At 37.2% G+C, this 25,361-nt stretch overlaps 1 protein-coding gene across 1 annotated transcript in view; it reads left to right on the top strand.

Moving 5' to 3' along the window:
* Positions 1-25,361, top strand: part of PDZRN4 (PDZ domain containing ring finger 4) — a 322,510-nt gene that overhangs the window by 4,739 nt on the left and 292,410 nt on the right. Inside the window, exon 3 of the mRNA XM_064491773.1 lies at positions 362-469. Coding sequence (XP_064347843.1) covers positions 362-469 — 108 coding nt within the window. The remainder of the gene's footprint in view (positions 1-361; positions 470-25,361) is intronic.

Here is a 25,361-nt window from a genome sequence, read left to right on the forward strand (position 1 = left end):
CCTTTAACTGATAACCTTTTTAAAATTGCTACATCTCTCTAGAAGTGGGATGTTTTACAAATAATACTCAGAAGCCCTTTTACATGCCCTTTCCCCATAGCTTTTATGTACATTGCAAAACACAAAACATGAGGTAAACAGATAATCTTGTCAAAGATGCTGGACTTGTTCATTAAAGCTGCCATCTTGATTAATGACTATTTGGTGTTAAGTGAGTTAAAATTCAGTGCCAAATCCCCAGCCCAGAAAGAGAGTTGTGTGTTTGGGGAGGATTGGCAATGTTACATTAATTAAATTGTTTTTATGCAACTTAAAATTTCATTTACATCTTTCTTGCTGCTAATGTTTGTATTTTTAATAGAATAAACAAGAAGAAACACCAATGGAAGGAATTTATGTTTCGAAAATTTTGGAAAACGGACCTGCTGATAGAGCAGATGGCCTAGAGATTCATGACAAAATCATTGAGGTAAGATAATAATAAAACACAAATAGGATGCCTGGAAGAAATATTTGGGTATTTTAAGTTTATAAACTTTTATTGCTTTACCTTGGTGTGGGACTTTAATTAGAGTGTATCTCCAACTAGAGTATATGTCTAACCTATTTTAATTATTAGATATTGCGATAGAAGAATGAGTCACCCCAATTTTCCACATGTGTTCATGAATATCTCCATTTTAATAAGTTACCTCTACCCATGAATTATAAAGATAGTTGTATGATTATTAAGGGGTTGATTTTTTGTAACAATTCAAAAAAGGATGACAAATCTCTGATGAAGAACATTTTTGATGAGGAAATATTACTATCTTTAAATGAGTATGTTATATGTAGAGTATGTTATATGCAGAGTTTGAAATTATTTATATAATGCTTTTTTTAACCATTTCTTAGTTTAATATAGTTATCTTGTTCATATCTTTTTTACATGAAAAATAAAAGAAGCAACTTTATTTCTCCTATTGCAAAAACCCTGTGGGAACACTTCATTTTTCTCTAATGTACATTGTTTGTATTTAGGGTTCACAAAGTAAATACTTATAAATACTTATAAGTTAGTGAAATTTGATCTGTGATAATAGAATTTTGGGTCACTGCTATTTATTGCCTCAGTGTTCTTGAATTTTCAGCTGGTTGAGAGCATATTATTTGATCTAGCTGAAAATTTGGTTACTTTTGTCAATGGAGTTATTTCCAATGGATTAGTAAAGTCATAAATAGAAATCTGATTTACTTGACTCCACTGTTCTTTCGGAAACATTCTGTTTGTTCTAGAGCATATAATCACTAGTACTGTCTTTCTGAATACCTGTAAACGATCAGGATGGACACTGTTTTTCTTTATTAAAGTTTGATTAAAGTTTTAGCTGTACATTCATCACTTGTTCATTAAAAAAAAGTTGAATTTTGAATACTTTGAACAAGGATGAGAGTAAAAAGTATAAGGGAGCCTCTAGGGTTAGGGTTTGTCGTTGGCTCATAACCTTTAGAAATTAGCTGATTAGACACTTCGGGGAAGAGAGAGGAGTTGCCTTTGGCCGAAACATTGTGGTTTTTATCTGAAGAGGTCTCGTGTATCAAGATTTTCTCTTTCCAGTTTTGTAGCCAAGAAAGCATAGACCTGCTTTCACTGATGCTGTCCAGTGTGTCTTGGCAGTTTGCCTGGTGGAAACATTTACTTGCTGCCGTTTCTGAAGTTAGAATTTTTCTCTTTCTACCCATGTTTGTGTAGTATGATATAAAGGGCAAGATAATTTAAACAAACAAACAAACAAATGTTCTTATTAATTTCTGCCTTATCTCTAAGCATTTTGGTTTCTCCAGTTAAACGGAACACAAATTACTTACATTTGTTACTATTAGAAGGGCTGATGGAACTGAATATGTGTATTCAGTTAGCACACATACTCAGTGTACTCGTAACAGAAAAACGTGCTGGGGATTTAAAAGTAATTTATTTATAACATCCTTCCTTAATGTTGTGTGAAAAAGGAGAGAGAAAAATGTGTCTTTTATATTGCGATATAGCATATTTGTTAAAACCTTACTGGTTTTGTTAATGTAAAGATGTAATCTTATAAAAACTGGTTGGTTAATCAAGTGCATCTCGATATCTAATACTGTTACTAATGCATGTCAAAATAACCTTAATTAAATCATATAAGATAAAGAGCAAAGGGATTGACCATGGAAATCTAAATTATAATTTATAACCAGCTGCACTATTATTATTATTTCATCTTGATGTGTGTATATTAACAGCTAAGGACAAGAGCTTAAAATTTGCCTCAATGATAGAGTTTTCAATGTATCCTTTATGTCAGGGTTTATTAGTGATATGCATATTATCTTTATAGTTTTAAAATGGATTCACATGACTACATTTGCAGTGAAGAAATGAGTTGGTGATACACGTATTTCTGGAGGGTTGTCTGTTAAATTGCATGAGATATTTTGGAAAGAAGATTATTAGATTTGAATCTTTCATACTTAGTTGCTCAGTGATGCTGTCAGCTTTTTAAAGTGAATAGATATTTGTGTGAATTTATTTAATATATATACTTAAATAAGTAGCATACTTGTTCTTGCACATATATATGTGTAAAATACCCCTGTGTACCAGTTAAAGTCAGAAATATTTGATGCTTATCAATTACTTTAGTTCATATGCCATTGTGGTACCACTCAACTTTATACATTTATAATAATGGGAAACTGATAAGAAGTATATTGACTAATTTAGAATGTGCAGAGGCAGAAAAACAGATTTTTTTAGATGAAAATAATTTCTCTTCCATTTTTTTGTGTTCAGTGATTTGTTTATTGAACTAATTTGATGGACTCTTTTGTTCATTTTTTCAGTTTCAAATGGCCATGCTGACTTACATCTAGTGCAACAAATAAGTTTGTTAGCAGTACAAAGTACACAAATTGTTCATATATTATGAACTGTCCCTATGACTTAGCTCCAACTGTCTGACACACTACTAAATGCTTTGAATTCAGTGATGTGTGACTGAAATAAAAAAGAGAAACCGTTAGACAATTTATTTTTTACATACAGTCAGATATACTAAAATATTTTGTCTAGTTAATTGCTTAAAGCATACATTGCAACAGGTTTATGCATTGTTCTTATAAAATAAATTTTCTTAAATCATTCATTTGGTGGAGAAAGTAGATACATTAAAGGTTTGGTTCTACTGATAATTAAAGAGATATTACTAATTCTAATAAGATATTAGCTATAACAGTTTTGCTAAAGTTTAACAAAGGCCAAAAACTCCAAAGTATTCTTTTTAATGTTCTATATATATTCCACTGAAACTGAATTCAAGAATTATAAAAGAAAAAAATCACAGTCATCAGGTAACTCCGTGTCACATTTTTCACATAACACAAGGCAAATTCATTTTTGGAATCAGTCTCCATGAGCAACCATGTTTCCCAATTTCTAGATATGTACGCATTCACATTTGTTAAAATATTTATGTATGTAGACACCAGCCATGATATTTCAGTTACATTAAATGTCAGAGTATCGCTGGAGACTGAAAAGGCTGAAGGTATTATTAAAAGCATTTTGAAACATCGCAGAAGTTCACATAGATCAGGTATTCACCAGAGTGTACATTTGAATAAAAGCATCCTTGGCAGGCTGTTCTTGACCCTTTCAAGACTCAGAGGAACCACAGGAGATCCTTGATCCTATCAGAGGCTTTGGCACAATTCTATGCAGCCAGTACCATCACAGTGGTTATCATCATGTTGTGATGCCTGAGGGGTACATGGGAGGGAGTTGAGAGTCAAAGTTCACTGCTTCTGTCGGCAGCTATTCCTCTATTATTATTTCTGAGAGGCTGATAGCAGGCAACTCAACTGTAACCCCTGAGTGAGAAAGTGAATAAGAGGGGCAATAGTCATTCATGGCTCTTTGTTCACAATTCCTTCTTCCCACCCTTCCCCCCAGATCCTAGCCAATGCCTCGTGGCAGGATAGTCCACCCTTCTCCCAGCTTCTGGAGACCAGAGGGTGGGGGTGGAGTGTTATGAAGTCTTTGAGAAGAACAGTTTGGAGCAGAAAGCAGAGTTTTCTTCAGTGGATCGATTAAAATCTCATTTATTTATTTATTTATTTAGCTTGAGATTCATTATGAAACAGCACCCGAGACACTTCCATTTACTTTAGAAACATTTCTCACATTGAACTGAAGTCAGTGTAGCTCTTTCTAGAAGGTGCTAAGTTCAGTACTAGCAGAAAGAACTTTAGAAATGCAATGTCTCTACAAGAACTGAACTCTTCCAGACTGCCAGCTACGCTTTCTTTTAGCTCTTTAATGTTAGACTTTCTGCGTTCTCTGTCACTACTTTGTTTCTCTAAAGTGAAAATCTCTGGTGGTCAGCATGTTTATTTGCTGCATCCTTTGGTCATAGCTGTTCATGCAAGAAATTTAAATGCAGATCAGAGCTAAACATTCAGAAACCCCTTTGAATCAGATCTTCTGTGGGGTATCTTTGTATGTGCCTGACGGCGCAGTGTAACTTACCACCTCACAAAGCAGGGATTCTAATTTGTGTATGCATACGAAGATTTACAAGTTTTGTAGGTCGCTTGTCATTCAGGTGGGCATTTAGAATAATTGACAAATTGCTATTTAATTCAGACACATCACTGAACTCTTCAATAAAATATTATCATCCTCCCCACATATTTATTTATTCTTAAATTTTATTTATTTAATTTTTTTAAAAAAATATTTTTTTGGGGGGGAGGTAATTAGGTTTATTGATTTATTTTTTTGAATGGAGATACTGGGGATTGAACCCAGAACCTCATGCATCATTTCATCTTTATTTTTAGGACTTTGTCTTTTAACCTTCATACTGGCTGTATTAGTGATTAATTCACTACCTCTGCTATATATTTGCCTTTACTAGTGAGGTTTATACTTTCATATGTTTTTTTGTAACTAATTATCACCTTTTTTTTGCAGTTGAAAGAAGTCACTTTAACATTTCCTGTAAGGCTGGCTTTAAGGTGATGAACTCATTTAGTTTTTGTCTGTAAAGCTATGCATTTCTCCTTTAGTTCTGAAGGGTAACTTTGTTGGGTAGAGTATTCTTACTCGGAAGTGTCTTCTCTTTCATTTCTTTTAATATATCACACCATTCCCTTCTGACCTGCAAAGTTTCTGTGGAAAAATCTACCAATATTCTTGTGTGCAACAGGTTGTTTTTCTCCTGGTGCTTTTTAAGATTCTCTGGCTGTCTCTAACTTGTAACATTTTAATTAGAATGTGTCTTGGTGTGAGTCCCTTGGTATTCATCCTATTTGGAACTGTCTGGGCTTCCTGGATCTGAATGTCTGCTTCTTCCCCAAGTTAGGGGAGTTTTCAGCCATTATTTCTTCCAATAAGTGTTCTGCTCTTTTCTTTCTCTCTTCTCTTTGTGGGACTCCTATAATGCAACTATCATTTCACTTGCTGTTGTCCCAGAAGTTCTTAAACTACCTTCAATTTCTTTCATTCTTTTTTATTTTCACTCATCTGATTGAGTGGCTTTCTCTACCCTGTCTTTGAGTTCACTGATCTTTTCTTCTGCTCTATCTAGTCTGTTGTTGAACCACTTGGGTGTATTTTTCAGTTCGGTTTTGATATTCTTCAGTCCTGTGACTGCTCTTTAGTATTTTCTCCTATTTCCTATCTTTTTGTTGAAGTTTTCACTGTTCATCCACTCTTCTCCCAAGTTTGGTGGGTATCTTTATGATTATTACTTTAACTCTTTATCAGGCAAACTACTTAACCTTCATTTCATTAAAGTCCCCCTCCCCCCAAGCCCCCCACCGAGGTTTTATCTTACTCTTTCATTTGAAACATATTTCTCTTTTTCTTCTTTAGCTTGACTCTGTCTTGGTTTCTATGCATTCGATGAAACAGCCACCTGTCTCGTTTCTGAAGCCTTGGCCTCGTGTAGGAGATGAACCTTATTGTTCAACCGTGCTCTAGGTCTTGGTTGTCTCCTGAACCTTTGTGATTGTCCAAGCAGCCTGTTTTATTTTTAATATTTCCTTGTTGAGGGTGTGCCAAAACCAGCCAGTGACCCAGAGGGGAGGATCTCAGTCAGCACCTTGATTCAGGCTGATTGGAAGCCAGACCTTCAGACAGCAGCTTTGAGAGCATGCAAATGTACAGAGTCCTGATGGACCACAAGTGCAAGCTCTGCGCATCACCAGAACCAGGTGATGTATGGGTGTCCTCTGGCAGCAGATGCAAAAATCAGGGCACCATACAAAGATATAAGCCTCTTTCTGGAAGAGACCAGTGGGCTGGAATGAGGCAGAGGCAGAGTGCAAAGATTACGTCTCTGGCCTCAGTTCCCCGACAGGACCTTTGTAGGCCCCTGTAAGTGTGCCAGACCAGAAGCCTCCCATACAGGCCAGAACTCCTGGACAAGCAACTCAGCCACTTTCTCAGAAAGACTGGGTATGTGCCAGTCTGCTCCCTGTGCAGTGCCCTGGGAATGGCAGTTTTCCGAGAACTGTCTCTCCAATTGTCATAGTCCTGTGGGACCCAGGAACACAAGTCCCTCTGGACCCTAGGACCAGGCAATCAAGAGGCATTCTCTGAGTGGCAGCCGCAAAAACGGAGTTACCAGATGGAAGAACTGGGGCACCAAACATGTGTGGAAACTTTCTTTCAGGAGATACTGGTACCCCCGTGTGTGGCAGAAGGAAATTGCTAAAGATGGCACCCTCCGAGAAAAAGAAGAAGAAAAAAAGATGACTTCCAATGTCTTCAATATAAAGATGGCACCTGCCAGAAAGGGAAAGGACAAAAGCTGGCAGCCCCTGGCTTTAGTGAGGCAGAAAGAGCAGGAAATTGGCACCGCCTCTGTCCTTGGAGAGTCTCCCCACGGCTTCCTGCCCCTTGGACCAACATTTTAAGATTAGCAGAAGAGTCTCTTTGACATAAAGTCTGGGCACCTTTAAAGAGCTGCTTCTACCCTGGGCCCTGGGGCAGGCGAGCCTGCACGTGAGCCCTTTAAGAGCCATTTCTGAGTTTTCTGCCACCCTGCAGTTCTCCCGGGCACGAGCCTTGTTGGTCCTGAAAGCCAGATGTTCTGGGGGCCCGCCTTTCAGGTGGTGGCCTTAATGGTTGGGTGCCTGATGTGGAGTGGTGCCCCTTCACATCTGAGGGAGAAGTTCTGGGTTTTGAGTTCCCTCCTGATTTGAGGGGCGCTGCGCTCGGGGTGGGGTTTATGGTGAGCCTGTGTCTCAGCCTTTCCTACCTGTTTGGATGTGGTTTGTCTCTCATTATCCTGATGTGAAGGGGTCACTTCACCAGTTTTTAGGCTTTGTTCAGAGGAAATTCTTCCACATATGGCTGTAGATTCTGCGGGAAAATGTAAGTTCAGGATCTTGCTATGGTAACATCTTGGACCCAGGACCTCCATCTAACATCACTGGGATTTATTTTAAAATGAGATCCAGAATTGATTTTAGGTGAAATTTCAAAGCATCTCATATCTGTCTTTTGTCCTTCAATAATCGTAACTATCTGGCATCTTCCTTCTCATATTCTTATTTCTTTGCAGCCTTTGTCTTGAGGAAGGAGTGTCTTAAAATTCACTTGTACCAATACCTATTTGAACGACAAAAGTTTGCCCTACTCAGAGTATCTGAACTTAACTCAGAGGTGATGCCTTAAGGATTCTCAATCTTTCATCATTTTCACCTTGACTAGTGCACTGGCTCCTTGAGTAAACTTTGCCTTCACCCCGTCTCTACCCCTTGCACTTGGAATTCAACTTGCCAACTGCTGTCAGCAGGGGCTGGGTTTGTGTTTTGGTTTTTTGGGTTTTTTTTGGTTTGTTTATTTTGAGCCTTCATTACCACTGTATTATCAATAGGATAAAATCCCAATTTATAAGTGAAGCAAAAATGGACCTTCAAAACCTTCGCTTTTTTTTTTTCCATTTTCCCTTTTAGACCTTCTACTTCAGTCACATGAAACTCCTCCCTTTTATCTTCAGACCTCTCTGCCTTTCTTGCTGCTTTTCTCTTTGCCTTGGTATTCTGGCCTCCTCTGCACCCCACATCTCTTCTTTCACTAGCAAGTTTGTGAGTCTCCTCAAAAATCCTCCTCTTCCTGAAGCCCTTCACAGTTCACCAACAGGAATTACTTTCTTACCTCTGTTGCCAGTCGATTTTTACGCCTCTCACTTTCACAGCACTTTTCATAAGCTTGCTGTTTGTTTACTCTTTGGTGTTCTCCCTCAACAAACGTACGGGTTTCTTAAATGTGGTTTAGAGTTTTTGTTGAACTTAATAGTTCTAGCACCCTTGCTGCTCTCAGCATCGCGCCTGGCAAACCAAAGTCTCTGTTATTTTTCTTTGAATGATGGAATAACTGAATGTGTAGATCTTGAGCTCAAAATTTTAGACATTGAGGTCTAGATCCAAGGGTTTTCAGGTGCCCGGTGGGCAGTCCCTGAAGGCTATCCCTGTTACATCCTTTTCTTTCTCTTTTCATCTTTATCACGAGGTCAATCTAAAGTTGAAAGACTTACAGTTTCTTAAGTTTTTAAATCTCTAAGATCTAGTATAAATGGATTGAAGCAATTGTATTTTTCTAGGCTGTTTCTTCTAGCCTGTAAATAAGAAAAAGCTGAATTCTGCAACACGGTGTTTTAAATTCTATGTAAATGCTTGCATTGGATCTGAAGACATGTATGTTTGCCTTCAGATTTTTTTGTTATTGAACTTGAAGAACACTGGTAAAGCTTACTGAATACACATGTTTGCCTGCAAAGCAGATTTGCAGAAAATGGCCCTGGACTGAACTTGGAATTGAGCAAAAACATGATTAACCGCAGAGGAACTGAAAAGATGAAAGATGTTTTCAGTGTTTCCAAACTTTGTAAATGATTTGGTGAAAAGACAGACTTAGAAGCTTCCTAGAGTACTGGGGAGTGGGCTGGGGAGACCCTTTGAAGTTCTCCTGATGAGAACTGCCTGGGGTAATTAACGGTAGCCCAGCTGTGAGCTGTTCTAAGGCAGCTTAAGGCACAGCTCACTAAAGTTGTTGCTTGGGACTTTTTCAGGCAAGTTTAAGAAAGCTGTACTTTTGCAGAATACATTGTGTTGTATTCCTGGGAGATTCTAGTGCTTTTACAGAAGGCAATACATATGTCTGTATTTTTTTTTCTAAAATTTTGTTCTTCCCAATGCCTTGAGAAGGCATCACAAAAGAGGAAAGGGCAGCTGGAATGCATTGGGTGAATTTGATGCTTGATCCTCAACCCTGTGAATAATTGTGGCCAGATCACAGTCCAGGATACTGAAAAGATATCTGTACCCACATGTTCACTGCAGCATCACTCACAATAGCCGAGATATGGAAATGATCTAAGTGTTACCCACATGTTCCCTGAAGCTGTATGAACTGCCTTTCATCAGCTTCCCTCCTCTTTCTGAAGCAGTTAACAGAGTCTTAAGAAGAAGCTTATCACTCCTTTCATAATCAGCATCTCAAAGGTGGTTCATTATTATCTTCAAATAAGAAGTGCCCCAAAGAATAGGCATTATTCATTATGTGGTTTAAAATATTTTAAACAATTCTATATTGCTGTAAAAGGCAGAGGAGTAAATCTCCAACTCGTAATATTAAATGAGCAGTTGACTGGGCTGCTCGCTTAAAAGGAAATGATTATATTTCATAATATAGATTAGGATAAAATATACGACTGAATAGTTGGAAACTATATATAATTTACATTAAATTTTAAGGGATTTTTATGTAAAATTGGGTAATTTGATATCTTAATCACACAATCTATCACATTGAAGTAAAAGAAAACAATACATTTTCTTTATAAAATCATATTTAGAAGACATTATTAGTTAACAAAAATGTATGACTCATAGAAAAGATAAGCAGTTTTCTACTGTTTCTATGAGTTTGACTCAAAAAAAAATTTCCACGTATAAGCGATATCATGCAGTACTTGTCTTTGACCTGTTTCACTTAGCATAAAGCCCTCAAGATTTATCCATGTTGTCACAAATGGAATTTTTTTTTCCTTATGGCTAAATAATATTCTTTTTGTATGTGTGTGTATTACATGTTTTTTATCCAGTCATCTGTTACTGGACACTTAGATCATTTCCATATCTCGGCTATTGTGAGAGATGCTGCAGTGAACATGTGGGTGCAGATATCTTTTCAGTATCCTGTTTCCATTTCCTCTGGATGTATACCCAGAAGTGGGATTGCTGGATCATACAACAGTTCTATTATTTTTATTTTTTTAGAAATTTCTATATTGTTTTCCATAGTGGCTGCACCAACTTGGAGTCCCTGCAACAGTACACAAAGGTTCGCTTTTTCCCACAGCCTCGGCAATATGTCTTATCTTTATGGTCATGGCCATTCTAACATGTGTGACGTGATGTCTCCTTGTGGATTTGATTTGCATCCCCCTGATGATTAGTGATGCTGAGCACTTTTTCATGTACCCGTTGGCCATTTTGATGTCTCCTTTGTAAAAGTGTCTATTCAGTTCGTCTGCTCATTCTTTTAATTGGACGATATGGGTTTTTTTGCTGTTAGTTATATAAATTCTCTCTATATTTTGGATATTAATCTATTCGTATATTTGTTTTTTAAATGTTTTTTCCATTCCATAGGTTGCCTTTTCCTTTTGTTGATGATTCCTTTTCCTGTGCAGAAGCTTTTCAGCTCAATGTCATTCCACCTGTTTATTTTTGCTTTTGTTGCCTTTGCTTTTTGTGTCAAATCCAAAAAAAGAAAAAAAAAAAGATTCTCCAAGACTGATGTCAAGGAGCTTGCCCCATATGTTTTTTTTAATAGGACTTTTGTGGTTTCAGGGCTTACTTTCAAGTCTAATTCATTTTGAATTGATTTTTCTGAGTGCTGTATGATAAGGGTCCAGTTTCATTCTTTGGTTTGTGGCTGTCCCTTTTTCTCAACATCGTTTATTGAAGAGACTCTTTTTTTCCCTTTTTATATTCTTGACTCTTTTGTCATAAATTAATTGACCATATGTGTGTGGCTTTATTTCTTGGCTTTCTATTCTGTTCCATTGATCTATGTCTTTTTTAAAAATGCCAGTACCATACTGTTTTGATTACTGTAGCTTTGTAATATAATTAATAATTGGGAAATGTGATGCTTCTAGTTTGGTTCTTCTTTCTCAATATTGCTTTTGCTATTCAGAGGGCTTTTATGTTTCCATACAAAGTTTAGGATTGATTTTTCTATTTCTGTGAAATATGCCTTTGGAATTTTAATAGGAATTGCTTTGGGTGGTATAGACATTTTAACAGTAGTAATTCTTCCCCAAGCCATAAGCACAAAAATATCTTTGTTTATTTGTGTGTTCTTCAGTTTCTTTCATCAGTGTTTTTATAATTTGTCTTTGACCTCAGTTAAATTTATTCCTAGGTATTTTATTCTTTTTGATGCAATTGTAAATGGGATTTTAAAAAAAATTCTCTTTCCAGTAGTTCATTGTGTATAGAAATACAAGTGTTTTTTTGTATATTGATTTTGGGGGTGGGGCTAATAGGGAGAGGTTGGTAAAAGAATACAAATGTTCTCCTGTAAGATGAATGAAATCTGAGGATATAACATAAAACATGATTATTACAGTTGAAAACACTGTAGTAGATAATTGAAATTTGCCAAGAAAGTAGAAGTGAAATGTTCTAAATAGGTAAGTAAAGTGATGGATGAGTTAATCAAGCAGGTGGTCGGAGTCATTTTACATGTATACATATATCCAAGCATCACAATGTACACTTTAAATATCTTACAATTTTATTTTCAGTTATACTTCAATAAAGCTGAAAAAAGAGATAATCAGTCTTCACAGTGAAATTTACTACAGATATGATTTACTGAGTAATTAAATACCCTTGAATGATAATAGGCTTTTGTTGCTGGAGGTAAAAAGACCAGTTAGTGATGGTACTTACTTCAGATACTTTATAATCAAGACAGAAAGATGGTGTCTATTAAAAAAAAAAAAAGAACACATGGTGAATGACTGGCACAGAGGGACTTCTAAAATGACCTCCCCGGATTATGGTGGCCTGAGGCTTTAAGAAGGAAATGGTGGTTTTAAAGGACAGATAAGGGATTAGGAGGGAGGAGAGGATGGAGCAAAGGCTTTCCGTGTTTGGGAAGAATGCCGTGAACCAAGTGACAAGGTGGGGCTGACTGTGTCTTGCTTGGCAGCCATTTTGACTGATTAACATAATGAAAAAAATAATAGGACATACTGGTTACTATTTGTCAAACACTGCTTTAGCTGCTTCACAGGCATTAACTCATTTCATCCCCACAAAAATTCTATGAGGTTGGTATTATAGGTACTAGTAGTATCCCCATGCACAGGTGAGAAAACTAAGACACAGAGAGATCAAGTAATTTGCCAAGGTCACCGAGTAAGAGTTCTTAGGTCTGTATCCTTAACCATAACTTGACACTGCTATTATAATAAGAGTTATAGAGGTGATTCAGGGTAGATAGTACATGTGACATCAGCTGAATTCAGATTTTGGCAAAATTAATGGAAGGCATTGTATGTTTGGTGGGGGACTTAGGTCTTTACTGTATAGGCAGTGAGGTCATTAGTCACTGTGGAGCAGGGGAGTGATGTAGGTATAGCGATGACGGAGAGATTAATCAAAAAATGGGTTTCACTGAGATGTGTACATAGATTGAAAAGTGAATGTACTGGATCAGAAAACCTAGTGGGTGAGTACCGTAAGTGTCCATATATGAGGTGATGAGGGCCTGTGGCAAATACAGCAGGAAACTGCCGGAAGGTAGTGACAACCTCATTATTTTATTCATCATACTTATCTTAATGTTTCCTCTTGTCTTCGCTTCCCTACAATATGCTCATCTTAGATCAAGAGTGGTGCTTAGTGCTGATTTGTAAGTATTTTTCTAATTAGAGAAGAGTCACAAATCCTAAGTGTCTAGTGCAGTGAGTGATCATCCACGTAAAGTCATCCATGTACAAAGCTCCCAGAGCAAGACACAGATCATCACAAGCACTCCAGGACTCTCCTGCATTCCTCTGTCCCATCGTTACCTTCCTCCGAGTTTGCTAATTTTTGAATTTGTAGGAATACAATAATAATAAGCGTTCTTTTATTTAACATTATGTCGGTGAAATTCACCAGTGGTGTTGCATCCAGCCGGCATTTGTTCATTCTCATAGCTGTCTAGGATTTCACTGTATGACAACACCACAGTTAGTTAGCAATTCTATCAGTGGAATTGAGAATTCTGAGTTATTGCAATGACTTGCTGTGAGTACTCTTGTGTGCATCTTTTGGTAAATATATGCCTGAATTTCTGGCAGACACACGCCCCCTCCAGTACATTTGTACATCATAGAGTCAGAGGATGGAAACACACACACACACACACCTCAGAAGTATAGTTGTGCATCACAGAGTCGGAGGATCTATACGTGTTCAGCTTTGGTAACTACTGCCAAGGAGATGCCTTAAAATGGTTGTAGCCATTGACATTCTTACCAGCGGTGTCGGAACTCCAATTACTGTACGTGCTTGAAAGGACTTGGCATTGTGTGTTTTTGTTTAACTTAAGCCATCTAGTGAAGTGGCGTACGCACAATTTCTTGATGTCTAAAACATAAACAAGTTTATATGTTTATTGGCCATTTCAGTGTCCTTTTTTTGTGTGAAGCACCTGTTCACATCATGGTGAAAGCAGAAGTCCTGCCTTTTCCTGCACTTTCAGCGCCTTGCACATTACCTGGCACACAGTGGGCGTTCAGTTGTTTGATGAATGAATTTATACATACAAGATTATAAAGGTAAAGCAAATCTAGCATTGCTATTAAATCTCCCAAGTATGAGGTGTGCAATCAATAGGTACTAAATGGATGAATAAAAGCTTCCCTAAGTTTCTTTTCAGCTTATCTATATTGCAAAGCAATTATACTTTTTCACTTTTTACCCAGTTTTCTTTAGAGGAGAAGGTGATTTTGTGTTTCTTTTGATGTTATCACATTTGATCATCTTGACATGCTCAATTTCTAATGCGGCTCTTTTAGTAGACCTAGTCTTATGCTGTGTGTAGCCTTTCATCATCCTTTGTTACAGTGTCACAAAGATTAATATGATCCCTAAATAAATGCTTTTGGCCTAGATACACTGTGTTACAAACCCTTTCACCTTCCTGAATGTGTGGGTGTTATTTTTTTTCAGAGGCATAATTCTTTCCAACAGATATGAATGATCAAAGAAAAATGCTTTGTTTTCCTTCTGACTCAAGCTTTCGCCTAGAGGAGATTTCCTTTCATAATCCCGAACTTTATAGTGTGCGTCTCCTCCTGGAGAGGTATAACTTTTCTTTGGATTCAAATTAGAACTCGGGTAGTGTCAGATCCTTTTTCAGAATTAGGTCATCGAGGCACGCTGCATCAGCCTTGAGACAGGTTCCCAGGCGTACAGATGGTAGTACAGAATCTTAGAGACAGAAGAATTGGTTTGTTGAAAATCATGTTAGTGAACTATTGAAAAATGATTTTCATATAAAAGTTTTAAAAATGCTAAATATTTTGCATATTTAATTGTTTTATAATGTAGAATCATGAGTTATCAAATAAATTATGACTCTCATTTTTATATATATGTATATGTGTGTGTCTGAAACAGAGAACTCAAAATATATCTCAACACATAATTTAAAGTATGTACCAAATGGCTGTTTATACTCATCATAATAATGAAGACAATGATGATTATATAGGCTCATTACAGCCCCTAACATGTATAGAGTCCTTATTGTGTGTCAAACACTATGCTAAGAGTTCTATGTAATAAATATATTGGTCTAGTTAAAGGATGCCAGTGAATATCAACACTTTAAACTTGCTGAGGTTCAATTTTATCATAATCAGTTTTATTATGTCCAAAGAGAAAATCTGGGTTGGTTTATTTGGAGTACTGTTAACCATGAACTAACATGTAATGGAGACCCATGGAGTTGACGGTCCCAACAATTCTTTAAACCAGGAAATCAAGTTTACATTAATTACAGTATTACTCAGGTTTAGTGCTTAACAAAAAAAATCAAGGAAATACAGTGATCATTATGTCTTTTCTTGTTGTATTTAAAGTATGTAATAGCTTTTATTGTTAAAAGATTCCCAACACACTTAGTGGAGTGGGTTACAGATGGTTTCATCCATCACTCTGAATTTCCTGTCTTTTGTTGGTTTTAAGCCTTATACACATTAAACTGGTGTCCGCTATTTTTTTTTTTTAGTCCCAGGATTCAACTGTTAAATCCCCAAATCTCTAATGTACTGGAAAAGTCCAACCTGCTAAAACAAACGTCTTTAAGTATAAACCTTAAATAAAGACTTTACCGTTTGGCTCAAGAGAAATTTTTTAATTCAGTTCCGGGAATAACTTGAAAAGACTTTTTTGCTTTGAGAGTGTGATTCCCAAAGTTTAATATTCCTAATGACTTCCAATATGAAACTTTTTCACTAAAGAAATATCTGTCTCGGTCTGTATGCCATTACTTTTTTTCCTGAGAGATTTGCACTGTACATGTTAGTAATATTTGTTTGCATCTTTAGGGATTTAGCTTCTGATCTTTGATACTTACTTGACCAGTAGGAGCTGATGAAACTTGACTTTTTAGAATGATCCCAGCCTAATGGGTTTGCTTATCATCTTTTATCATATTCAGATTAATTCTTGACACCCAAGTGGCCTTGTAATATAAAAATTAAGAAGGATATCTTTGTTTAATAAAAGCTTGAGCCTTGGATCCATAGGAAACATGCTCTGCAGTTCTTTTCCTGCCTTAAAAATAAATTGGTAGTAAGATGCTTATTGTCTATTCTCTAGAAAAGAGGCTGTATTAAGAAAAGGAAGTGAACATTGTTAATTTTTACAAATGGTTTTTCTTATGTTTTATGTTTTTTTTAAGAACATTGTTGGAAAAAAAGATTTTCCAGAAGGGTTACAAGTACAAGGTAGTGAATTCTCCACCTTCATTTTTCATCTCTAGACGCTTAGGAGTTTACAGATTGTTATACCAGGTTAAGAAGGTGCGTAAACGTGAATTTCCTAAGCATGTGTATTTGTGTGCGTGTGTGTGCGTGTGTGTTTCCTCTCTCCTTGCCAAGTCTGAAACTGATGTGTCAGCACTTTGATTTATCATAAAGATAATTTTTTTATCCTGATTTTGGAAAGAGCTCCTGGGATACAAACGAGTGTCTAAGTTAATGAACCATAAGAAGTAGTGGTTTATTTTGAGCGGAAATGAACTAAAAAAAAAACAAAACAAAACACAGTTACTTTGTTAGGCTTCTAAAAGATCACTTGGATACAGATGAAAGACATCTTAAAGTTAGACTTCGCTTTATCAACAAACACAATACAATAGCAAGTTTTCTGTTGAAAGTGTTCAGGTAACAGTGTAAGTATCCACTGTTGCATATTAGTATTGGTATCTTTTGGAGGGGACGTGTTAAAAGGTACTTAAAATCTTATAAAATTCTTAAAATTGCAATAGAAGCATCATACTTTGTATCAATCACTCATTTCTAGCAATTGGTGGATGTTTTTCAAATATGAAATATTTGTAGGAAATAATTGTATTTGTCTACAATTGTTGGAAAATGAAACCATGGTGTAAAAATGTCATTTAAAGCTACCTTTTCTTTGCGGGGGGGGGGGTGTATTCTTGAGAATTCTGAAGCCAAATACAAATGTGGACTTATAGGGTGCTTACAGTGTAAGCTCGAGCTTATCATGTTCTTTGTGTGGTTCCTGGTATTGATTGGTACAGTGGATTTTGCTGAAGGTTTAAAGTCCTAGAACTGCTTAAATCATTTTAAGATTTCTAATCCTTTTTTTCAAAAGAAACTGAAGTCCAAAAATTAGTTAAGTCATTTTCATTCTAGCACATTGAATCTATTTCTGCTAATTATTTTTAGTTCTCTCTGTGCCAAGCTGTTACTCAAATATAATCTCAAAAACATTGTAAATTTTATAGGTAAGTTATGTTTACACACTGTCAAGCTATATAAATAATTTGTAATTAAAAAAAGTCAAAAGCCTTTATTTGATTCCCTTAGCAAATATATACAACTGGAAATAAGTTTTGTCATTGTCAACAGTCCCAGCTGCAAGAATTGCCACACAAGGGCATTTGCAAATTGAAAGAATTGTCAGTAGCCCTTTTTTTCCCTTGGGGAAAAAAAATCATAGAGTGTGGAAAGCTTCCTGGATTCCAGGTTGGGATTTTTTTTTTTAATTATTGAAATTATTCGAAACCCAACCTAGTCCTGGGATTGTTCATCGAAATTAACTTCAGATTCTATTGCTTTGGTTCATTTGGGGAGAAAATCTATTGTAGAATATAAGAGAAAGTTCTTATGTCTTTTGCGTTTGTCTGTTGTTTTTCTTTCTTTCTCTCTCTGGTACTTACAGGAAGCCTTCTGGGTAGGTCTCTTTTCCCTAGTCAGTCCTGCATTATTGTAGAACCTTTTCTCTGAGGTGCTTATGGAATACCATTTGCATGAGAAGTGCTAGTCACTTAAACAGAGAGATACAATCTTAATCAGAAAACTGTTATCCTGAAATCGTAACCCTAACACAATCAAAAGAAATACAGAAAACAGGCCACCTGTAGATTCTCGCCACTGATTTCGTAACTGGATGGTTTAGGCAGGAGACCTGGATGCCTGGATGTGGGAAAATGCAGTGGAATTTGAAGAGCTGTCTGAAGATCAGTGTAGGCAGAGTAAAAGCTACTTATTTTAGCCAAAATCAAAATGAAAATACAGTTTCAGGATTATAGTTTTTAATGAGACCAGAAACTCTTAAGAATGACATTAATTTTTCACTCACCTGTAGATGTTTTTCTGTTAGGGCCTCTCTTTTTATTGGGCTTTTTATATGTTGGAGGTTTTTATGCATGATCCCTAAAATCAGGGTATATGTCTTATGTCTAACTGAAAGAAAACTTCATTTGCATTCTTTTCTATTTTTTGCACACTGCTGTACCCTAGAATAGGGTCTTTACTGGTCACTGTCTTAATCTAATGGTGAGAGAAGCCACATCTGATATTAATTGAATTTTGCCTTATAAACAGTACATGTTCCAAAATCTCTGTGGGTTGTAACTGGGTTACACAGTTATTATGGGAGCATAGCTCCCATAGAGATATTTAAGCACTTGTGTTGCTCAGACCAAAATATTGCTATCATGTAGACTTATTATCATATCAATGCAGTGATATTTTTCTTCTACCTGTTTTTAGTGTTTTTGCTTGATTTTTTGGTTGTTGTTGATTTTGGGGGGGTTGTGTGTGTGTAAACTAGTAGTTATATGAGAAGGTTCTTGTTTAGGTAGGTGGATTTTTTCCCCCTACCATTCGTATTTCTTTTATATCATCCCAAGTATCCTTTAAATCATCCTGTGTCCTTTGAAAATGGAAATATTGACATCCCCATGTAATTTTTGATGTGTTTTATGTAAAAATAGTTGTCTGAAATTAAACCAATGCTTTCTGTGATAGTATTTATTCTATAACTTCTCTTTTTTTCAAATATTCATTTTCTCATTCATTCATGTACCTAGCTTCTCCTATATCAGCCAGCTACTATGCTAGGTGCTAATTACATTGCACCTAGAACTGTAATTATGGTAAAAGTGATACAGACAGAAATTAAAGAAGTAGAAAACTACAAATTGTTGCAAATATATGAAAGAAAAGTTTTAGTTGTTATCTGAGGACATAAGGGGATGAGGGGAAGGTGGTTTTTATTTGAAGGATCAAGGAAGTCTTCCTTGAGTGATATTTACAGCATAACTTTAGACATGAATACGTGTTAAGGCAAAGATTTGGAGACAGAGTTTTTAAAACAGACAGATGGGAATGTGCAAACGCTCGAGGTGTGAAAAAGCTCAGTGTATCATAGGAACTGGAAGAAAGCCGGGTAGAATAATGGCTGTTGGTGAGGACTGGAGCATTTTGAGGGGGCTAATTCATGCAATATCTCACAAGCAGGGTGACCGTACATCTGATTTGCCCTGGACAGCAGCGTTGATCTGGCAAAATGATTAATAATGCCCTTACTATCCGAAGTTCCCGCATTTGGTGTTAAATTATATAGTTGCCCTATTTATAAATCAGAGTTTTTTTAATCCTAAGAAAACTGGGAATCCGTTAAGTGGTGAAGTGAAAAGATCAAATTAGCATTTTAAGAAAATTATTCTGGCTGCAAAGTTGTGGGTAGATTTGAAGAATCAGAATGGAGATGGGGAGACCAGTTATTCAGCCAGTGCAACAGTTCAGATGCCAGATGGCTGTGGTTTGGATTAGAAGTTTGGCAGCGGAGATGAAACAAAAAAATCATGTACTCAAAATATATTACAAGGGCAGGCTCAGGAGGGCTATGAACAACAAGCATCCCCTATTCATCCGGCAATAATAATTCTACCCTTTTTCATTTTAGTAATAATTCATAAAAGCATGCAATGCCCATATTGAAATTATATTTTAAGTGACTTCTTGATGACATATCAGGGGATCTGTTTTTATCAGCATCCTGTCTCCTGCTTAATCTGCAACAAACTTTTGGAAAGCATTCTTGTCAATAGTTGACTTAGGAAAATAGCATATAGGGCGTTGGTTTGGAGCCCAGTCAAGGGGCCTGGGTCGGAATTTCAGCTCTGCAACCTTCTGGGTAAAGAATGGCAGAGTCACTGACCTGTGGATCCTCATCTCACAAATGAGTGTAGTAACAGTGCTGACCACAGAGAGTTGTTATCAAGATTAAGTGAGTTAATATTTGGAAAAAGCTTGAAGAACTTCCTGGCACATAATAATCCCTGTATAAATTTCGTTAAATAATTAGAAGTTGGTGACTGTGTGATTTATAGTGCAGTCTGTTCAGAGGGTTAGTGGGATAATTCTTGGTCTAAATATCTTCTATAGCCTGTGGTTATGTATGTTGACTCTTTAAAACTGCTAAGTCCCTTAAACATAAATAGGAAATGATTATCCAGAGCTGAACTTGACTGGAATTCTGGCTGGAATGAGTAGGGAAAAGGTTAAAGAAAGAGATAACATTTTTAAAAGAAAAATGTTTGCAGGGTTAATATGTTTGTAAATTAATTTCTTCAGGTCATTTAAGATGGTTTTCTGCCTCAGCCAAAAAATTAGATTTATATTTATGGACTCAGAATTGAAAACTGTTATCGATGACTTTTTTACACATTCTTTTATGGTAGAAAAGTAGAAATTACAACTCATAAACAGTAGATGAGTTTGCCTGTTGGAGAGGGAAAAAAAAAATGTCTGAAGAGCTTTAAATGTTCAAGGAAGATAAGAGTTTTACAGCTAGTGAAGTCTACTGTTCTCACTGTCTAGATAGTTATCACTACTTTAAAAAGCTGTCAGATTTATTTGTGAAATTAAAAGAGATTCATGGGAGATGTAAGTGGTTTTCTAGGATGGAAAAACAGCCTTCAAATATAGTTAGTTGCAAACTGACAGACTGTCTCCTGATCACCCTAATGCTTCCACTGACCAAAATGCTTCCTTTATCACCTATTATGTGCCTTGAGTTTCCACTGTTAGTGATGCATTTCAAGTCTTGAGGATTTCTTGGTGTTAAGGATTCCCTTAGTAAAATGAAAACTGTTTACTGGTCCTTCTCAATGTAAGACTGTGTTATTTAAGGACTTCTCAGAAGAGTTTCTGTAATTATTGTACAGAAACCATGATGTCAGATTCTTGAGGAACTTCTTAAGAACGCAGGTTCTAGGGTCCCACCCCAAACCTACTGAAGTAATCTCTAAGCTATAGACTCCTCAAATCTTGTATTATTCTCTTTTTAGCTCTCCTGAGAATTTCTAAACCTGCATTATAAGCTCCTGAAGTTAGATTTTTGTGTGCTAGAGTTTGAGAACCATTCATGCTGGTGGTTAATTCATGAAAAGTAGTGAAAAGGTGCCTGTGAGGTTGTGAAGGATTAACATTGCCTGCTTGATGGTCATGTTTGAATACTATTTGAATATCAAACTTATTATCACCAGAGGAATAAATAAAAACTATATACAGGACAGTCTTATCTAGAATATTGAAGCAAGTTAAGTCACTGTGGTTTATTTGCATTCTGGCTGATTGTTCAATGGCTGATAGTCTTCGGAGTCTCAGCAGGTTGACTGCCATGATGGTAATATAAATATGTTAAGGAGTTTTTTTATAGATACTTAATATACCCATTTGAGGTAGAACTTGCAAATTCTTCACCTTAGGCTCTCTAGAGTTTTTATGCCTCTCAGCTTAATTCCTTTTTTCCTCCACTTTTCTCCCAGAGTTCACTAATACAGTGTTTTGAGTCTTCACCAAGCCTTGATTTTGAACAAGCCTCATAAACACTTTAAGCCTCTGTCTCTTTTTTTCATCCCTCACTGAGTTTAACACCCTCCTTTCGTAAGTCACACGATGTTGTGAGGACTTAATTACGATTTGTAACTTGCGAAGTACTGTACAGATGTAAACCACCATAACTGAATAAGGATCTGAAAATTCCTATTTCTCCTGGTCCTGTCATGGTCTTCCTTTCATTCTTTTCTCCATCTCAGAACTGCGGTTCAAATCCCATCCTCAGCTTCCAGGAAGAAATGATGAAGGCAGGCGCCACGTTATTTCTATAAAGGTCCCAAAGGGCATGGCCTTCCCAGCCCTGATGGAAAGAGATGTGGGTGTCAGTTTCACAGCTGGAACACTGTGAGATAGAAGTCACTCCCCACCTTGAAACTTCTGATCGGGGCAGTTTTAAAAGCAACTACCTTATCTTCCCACAATTCAGTTGGCTTCCCTGGCATAACGAACCTATTGGAAGGATTAAGTCAGTTTTAGAAGAACAGTCATTCTGTTGCCTGAATTGTAGGGATAATTAAAGCAAAGGCCTGTTTCGTTTTGTGTGTCATATGAATCCGTACTGCTTGCTGCTTAGGTTGATTTGTCTCCACTGGATACCTCCACTTCATGAGTTGGGTGGGATAAAGCAGATGGGACACAGAACAAAAATATGGTCTAAGAGAACTAAAACATGTCCAAGGCGGATGAAGAGAAATATGATTTTAAAGCAGGTGGGATCACACTGCTTTGAAAATATTAAACGTAGAAAAGTTTGTTCTGTAGTGTCAATCTGCTGTAGTCACAGGTGTGACTTGCATCCACGAGTCTGGGACACAGGTCTTGCATCCAGGCTCATCAGTGCATTTGTTTCAGCATATTTTTGAAGGGCTAGAAAACTACTTGCAAGACAAATCTGAAAGGAGGTTTGGAAGAACTGACACACCTTCTGTGTGGTGCGTTGTGCTCTCCCAATGACGGTGGTTGGAAGTAGGAAGTCACCCTCGACGAGGGACTCACTCACAGATAACTGGGTTGTATCTGCTGAAGTGAAACAATATAAAATAAATTTACTCTTATCATTAGCTGCAGCTCATTTCCAGCAAGTAGGTATCACTTATGAAGGTTGAAGTATGTTCAAATATTTCCCATCCACTGCTCCTTACCCCTTTGTGGCAAGTTCAAATATTTGGCTAAAAGTGAATAAAGCTTAAATTAACTGTAGAAAAATTATTTCTTAAACTGTAAGCAGGTATCTAGGAATAAGAATACTATTCTTTTGGGTGAAAATAAATGCTGCTTCATTCAGCACACATTTCCAGAGGCTGTTTTGTGGACAGAGATATAGCCGCTGCCTTGCAGAAGTTGCGACCATCAGAGAATTTTAACCCTGGGTCCTCAGTGCCATCATAGGAGCTCAGAGAGGGTAAAAGCATGCCCTCGTTCTACTGGAGATGGTGGAACGAAGCCAGGAGAAGACTGAGGAAAGTTCCTAGAGAATGTGACCTCTTACCTGCGTTTTGATGATTGAGTAGGAGCTCGGTCAAGGTTAGTGGAGGAGGGGGAGTGGCAAGGAGAAGAAAACTGGGTGGTCTCAAAACTCAGACTGCATTTATTCCAAATATTATCTTTTTGTAGATATTTGACTATTAAAGTAGAAATCAAGGAGAAGAAATAATCTAGTGTTATGCATGAGAAGGTGAGACACGGCACTCTCAGCAGTGGGAGTAGCATAACTTCTTTGCTAATCGATTGGCAATGTCCTTGATAATCGGAATTTTAAATTGTGCAAGCGCTTAAAAGAAGTTTGGTTTATATGTTAGGTGAGGTGTTAAAGCTGCCGACTGACAAACCTGAACTTGCCTTGAGGAGACACAAGTGTACTGCTAGATAAGACGTCCAGGAATACACTCGTCTGGAAGTGACCTTGATGTGATATTTAAAAATTAGCTGTAGGGATATGCTGTTATTGCAGAAGATGGAATTTTTTTCCTTTAAATGAATATTTTTAAACTGTATCACGCCTTCCCAAAAAAATCATTGGGGATTCCAGATACTTCAGCACATTTTTAGATGCTGTAGTTAGCTGCTAGTATCACGTATAACATTGATTGGGAAAACTAAGATTCTGTATCAGTTTGACCTAGAGACCCGTCTGACTCTGCTCTCAGAGACAGAATAAACCAATGTGAGTGCTTTCCCAAAGGGCTGCAAATGCAAAGTAGGATCCTAGGGGACAGCAGTAATTAGGAGAGGTGTGTTGAATGGAGGAGGAATAGTTAAGCAGGGTCTAGAAGCCAACCTTCAAGGGTGCACAGGATTTTTATCTCTGTTTTCCTACATGAAATCTGTGTTAGTTTGCTGTTGCTACTGTGACAAGGTACCACAGACTGGGTAGCTTACAGCAGAAATTTATTTTTTCACAGCTCTAGAAGCTGGAAGTCCAAAACCAAGGTATCAGCAGATGGCTTGTAAATCGCTGTCATCCTTCTGTGTCTTCACGTGATCTTTCTTCTGTGTCTTTGTGTCTTGACTTCCTTTTCTTGGGACACCAGTCATATTAAATAAGGGTCCACACTCACAACCTTATATAACATTAGTTATCTCTTTAAAGACCTTATCACCTAATACGTTCACATCCTGAGATACTGTGCTTCAGGGCTTCAACATATGAATCAGAACAGGAAAAAGTCCAGCCCATAACAGAACCCTCAGTGCTTAGAACAGGTAGCTGGCATATTGTAGCACTCAGTGTACTCTTTTTGAATAAATGCTTGAAAGGATAACTAAATAGCCAGAGAAGCAGATTTTCATATAAATGGTGGCTGGCCCAGGAGGTGGTGGGAGGGGGACTGAGTCTTTCATTGCAACTCACTCCAGAAAACTGATGTGGTGAGGACGGTTTCCCTCCTTGAGACCAGCCAGGCAAAGCTTTGCAGTTGCCTAAGATTGGGCCTAACGGATCACACATAAGGTTTTGGCTGAGCTGGGCTCCTTGGGAGCTCACTGCATTCCAGACACTGAAACATTCAGTTCCCGTGAAAGCACATGAGTTTGGGGTGTCACTTACCCCATTTTACTGGTGGGTGAACCCATGTTAAGAAAGATTAAATTACCTGCCCAGGATCGTGACTTCGAATTTGTCAGCTAAAGGGTGCCAGCTTCTACTTCATCTGGTGACATACTCATAACATTTTTGGTCAGTCTTCAAAGTGCATTGCATTAAATATTAATGCCAAGGTTAGTGAGGCAGTGATTTTGTTACTGACTCCAAACTCGTACTGCTTGCCGTATGACAGGCCAATAAATTGGGAGACAAGGTGTTGGGGCAAGGAATAGCGACTTTATTGGAAAGCTGGCAGACTGAAAGGATGGCAGCTAGTGTCCTGGAGCACCGTCTTCCCCAAGTCAGCATTCAGGCTCCTTTTATACTAAAAAAGGGAGGGGGTGTGGTGGGTTGTTACAAATTTCTTGGTGTCGGAATTCTTTGTTCTTGGAGCTGTCCACGTCATGGTGTCCCCATAAACCTCCAACAAAACAAATGTTGTTTTCCATTCTGCAGCTTGTTATCTTTATATAAGTGCAAAAGTGTTAATATCCTTAAAGGTCAGAGCCTTGAGAATAGGCTCTCCTGTATACTTCAGGCTAAAGGCGACATTCTTTTACAAAAAGTGCACAGCTAGCAAGATTAAGCCTAGAAAACAGGGCACAGGGCTAAAGCCAAAGAAATAGATCTAATATGGAGTCAGATTGGTTCTTTTCTATTACAATTTTCTGGATGTGGTAGTGAGTGAAACTCTTTCTACCTGGACATGATAACATTGCAGGTTCAGATGGTTTTAATAAGGAGGTGATCAAGTGATTGTGCTTTTCTGGGGGTTAGCAAGCAAAGGAAAG

This window comes from Camelus dromedarius, chromosome 11 (genome assembly GCF_036321535.1).
Source record: "Camelus dromedarius isolate mCamDro1 chromosome 11, mCamDro1.pat, whole genome shotgun sequence".
Taxonomy (NCBI): Eukaryota; Metazoa; Chordata; class Mammalia; order Artiodactyla; family Camelidae; genus Camelus; species Camelus dromedarius.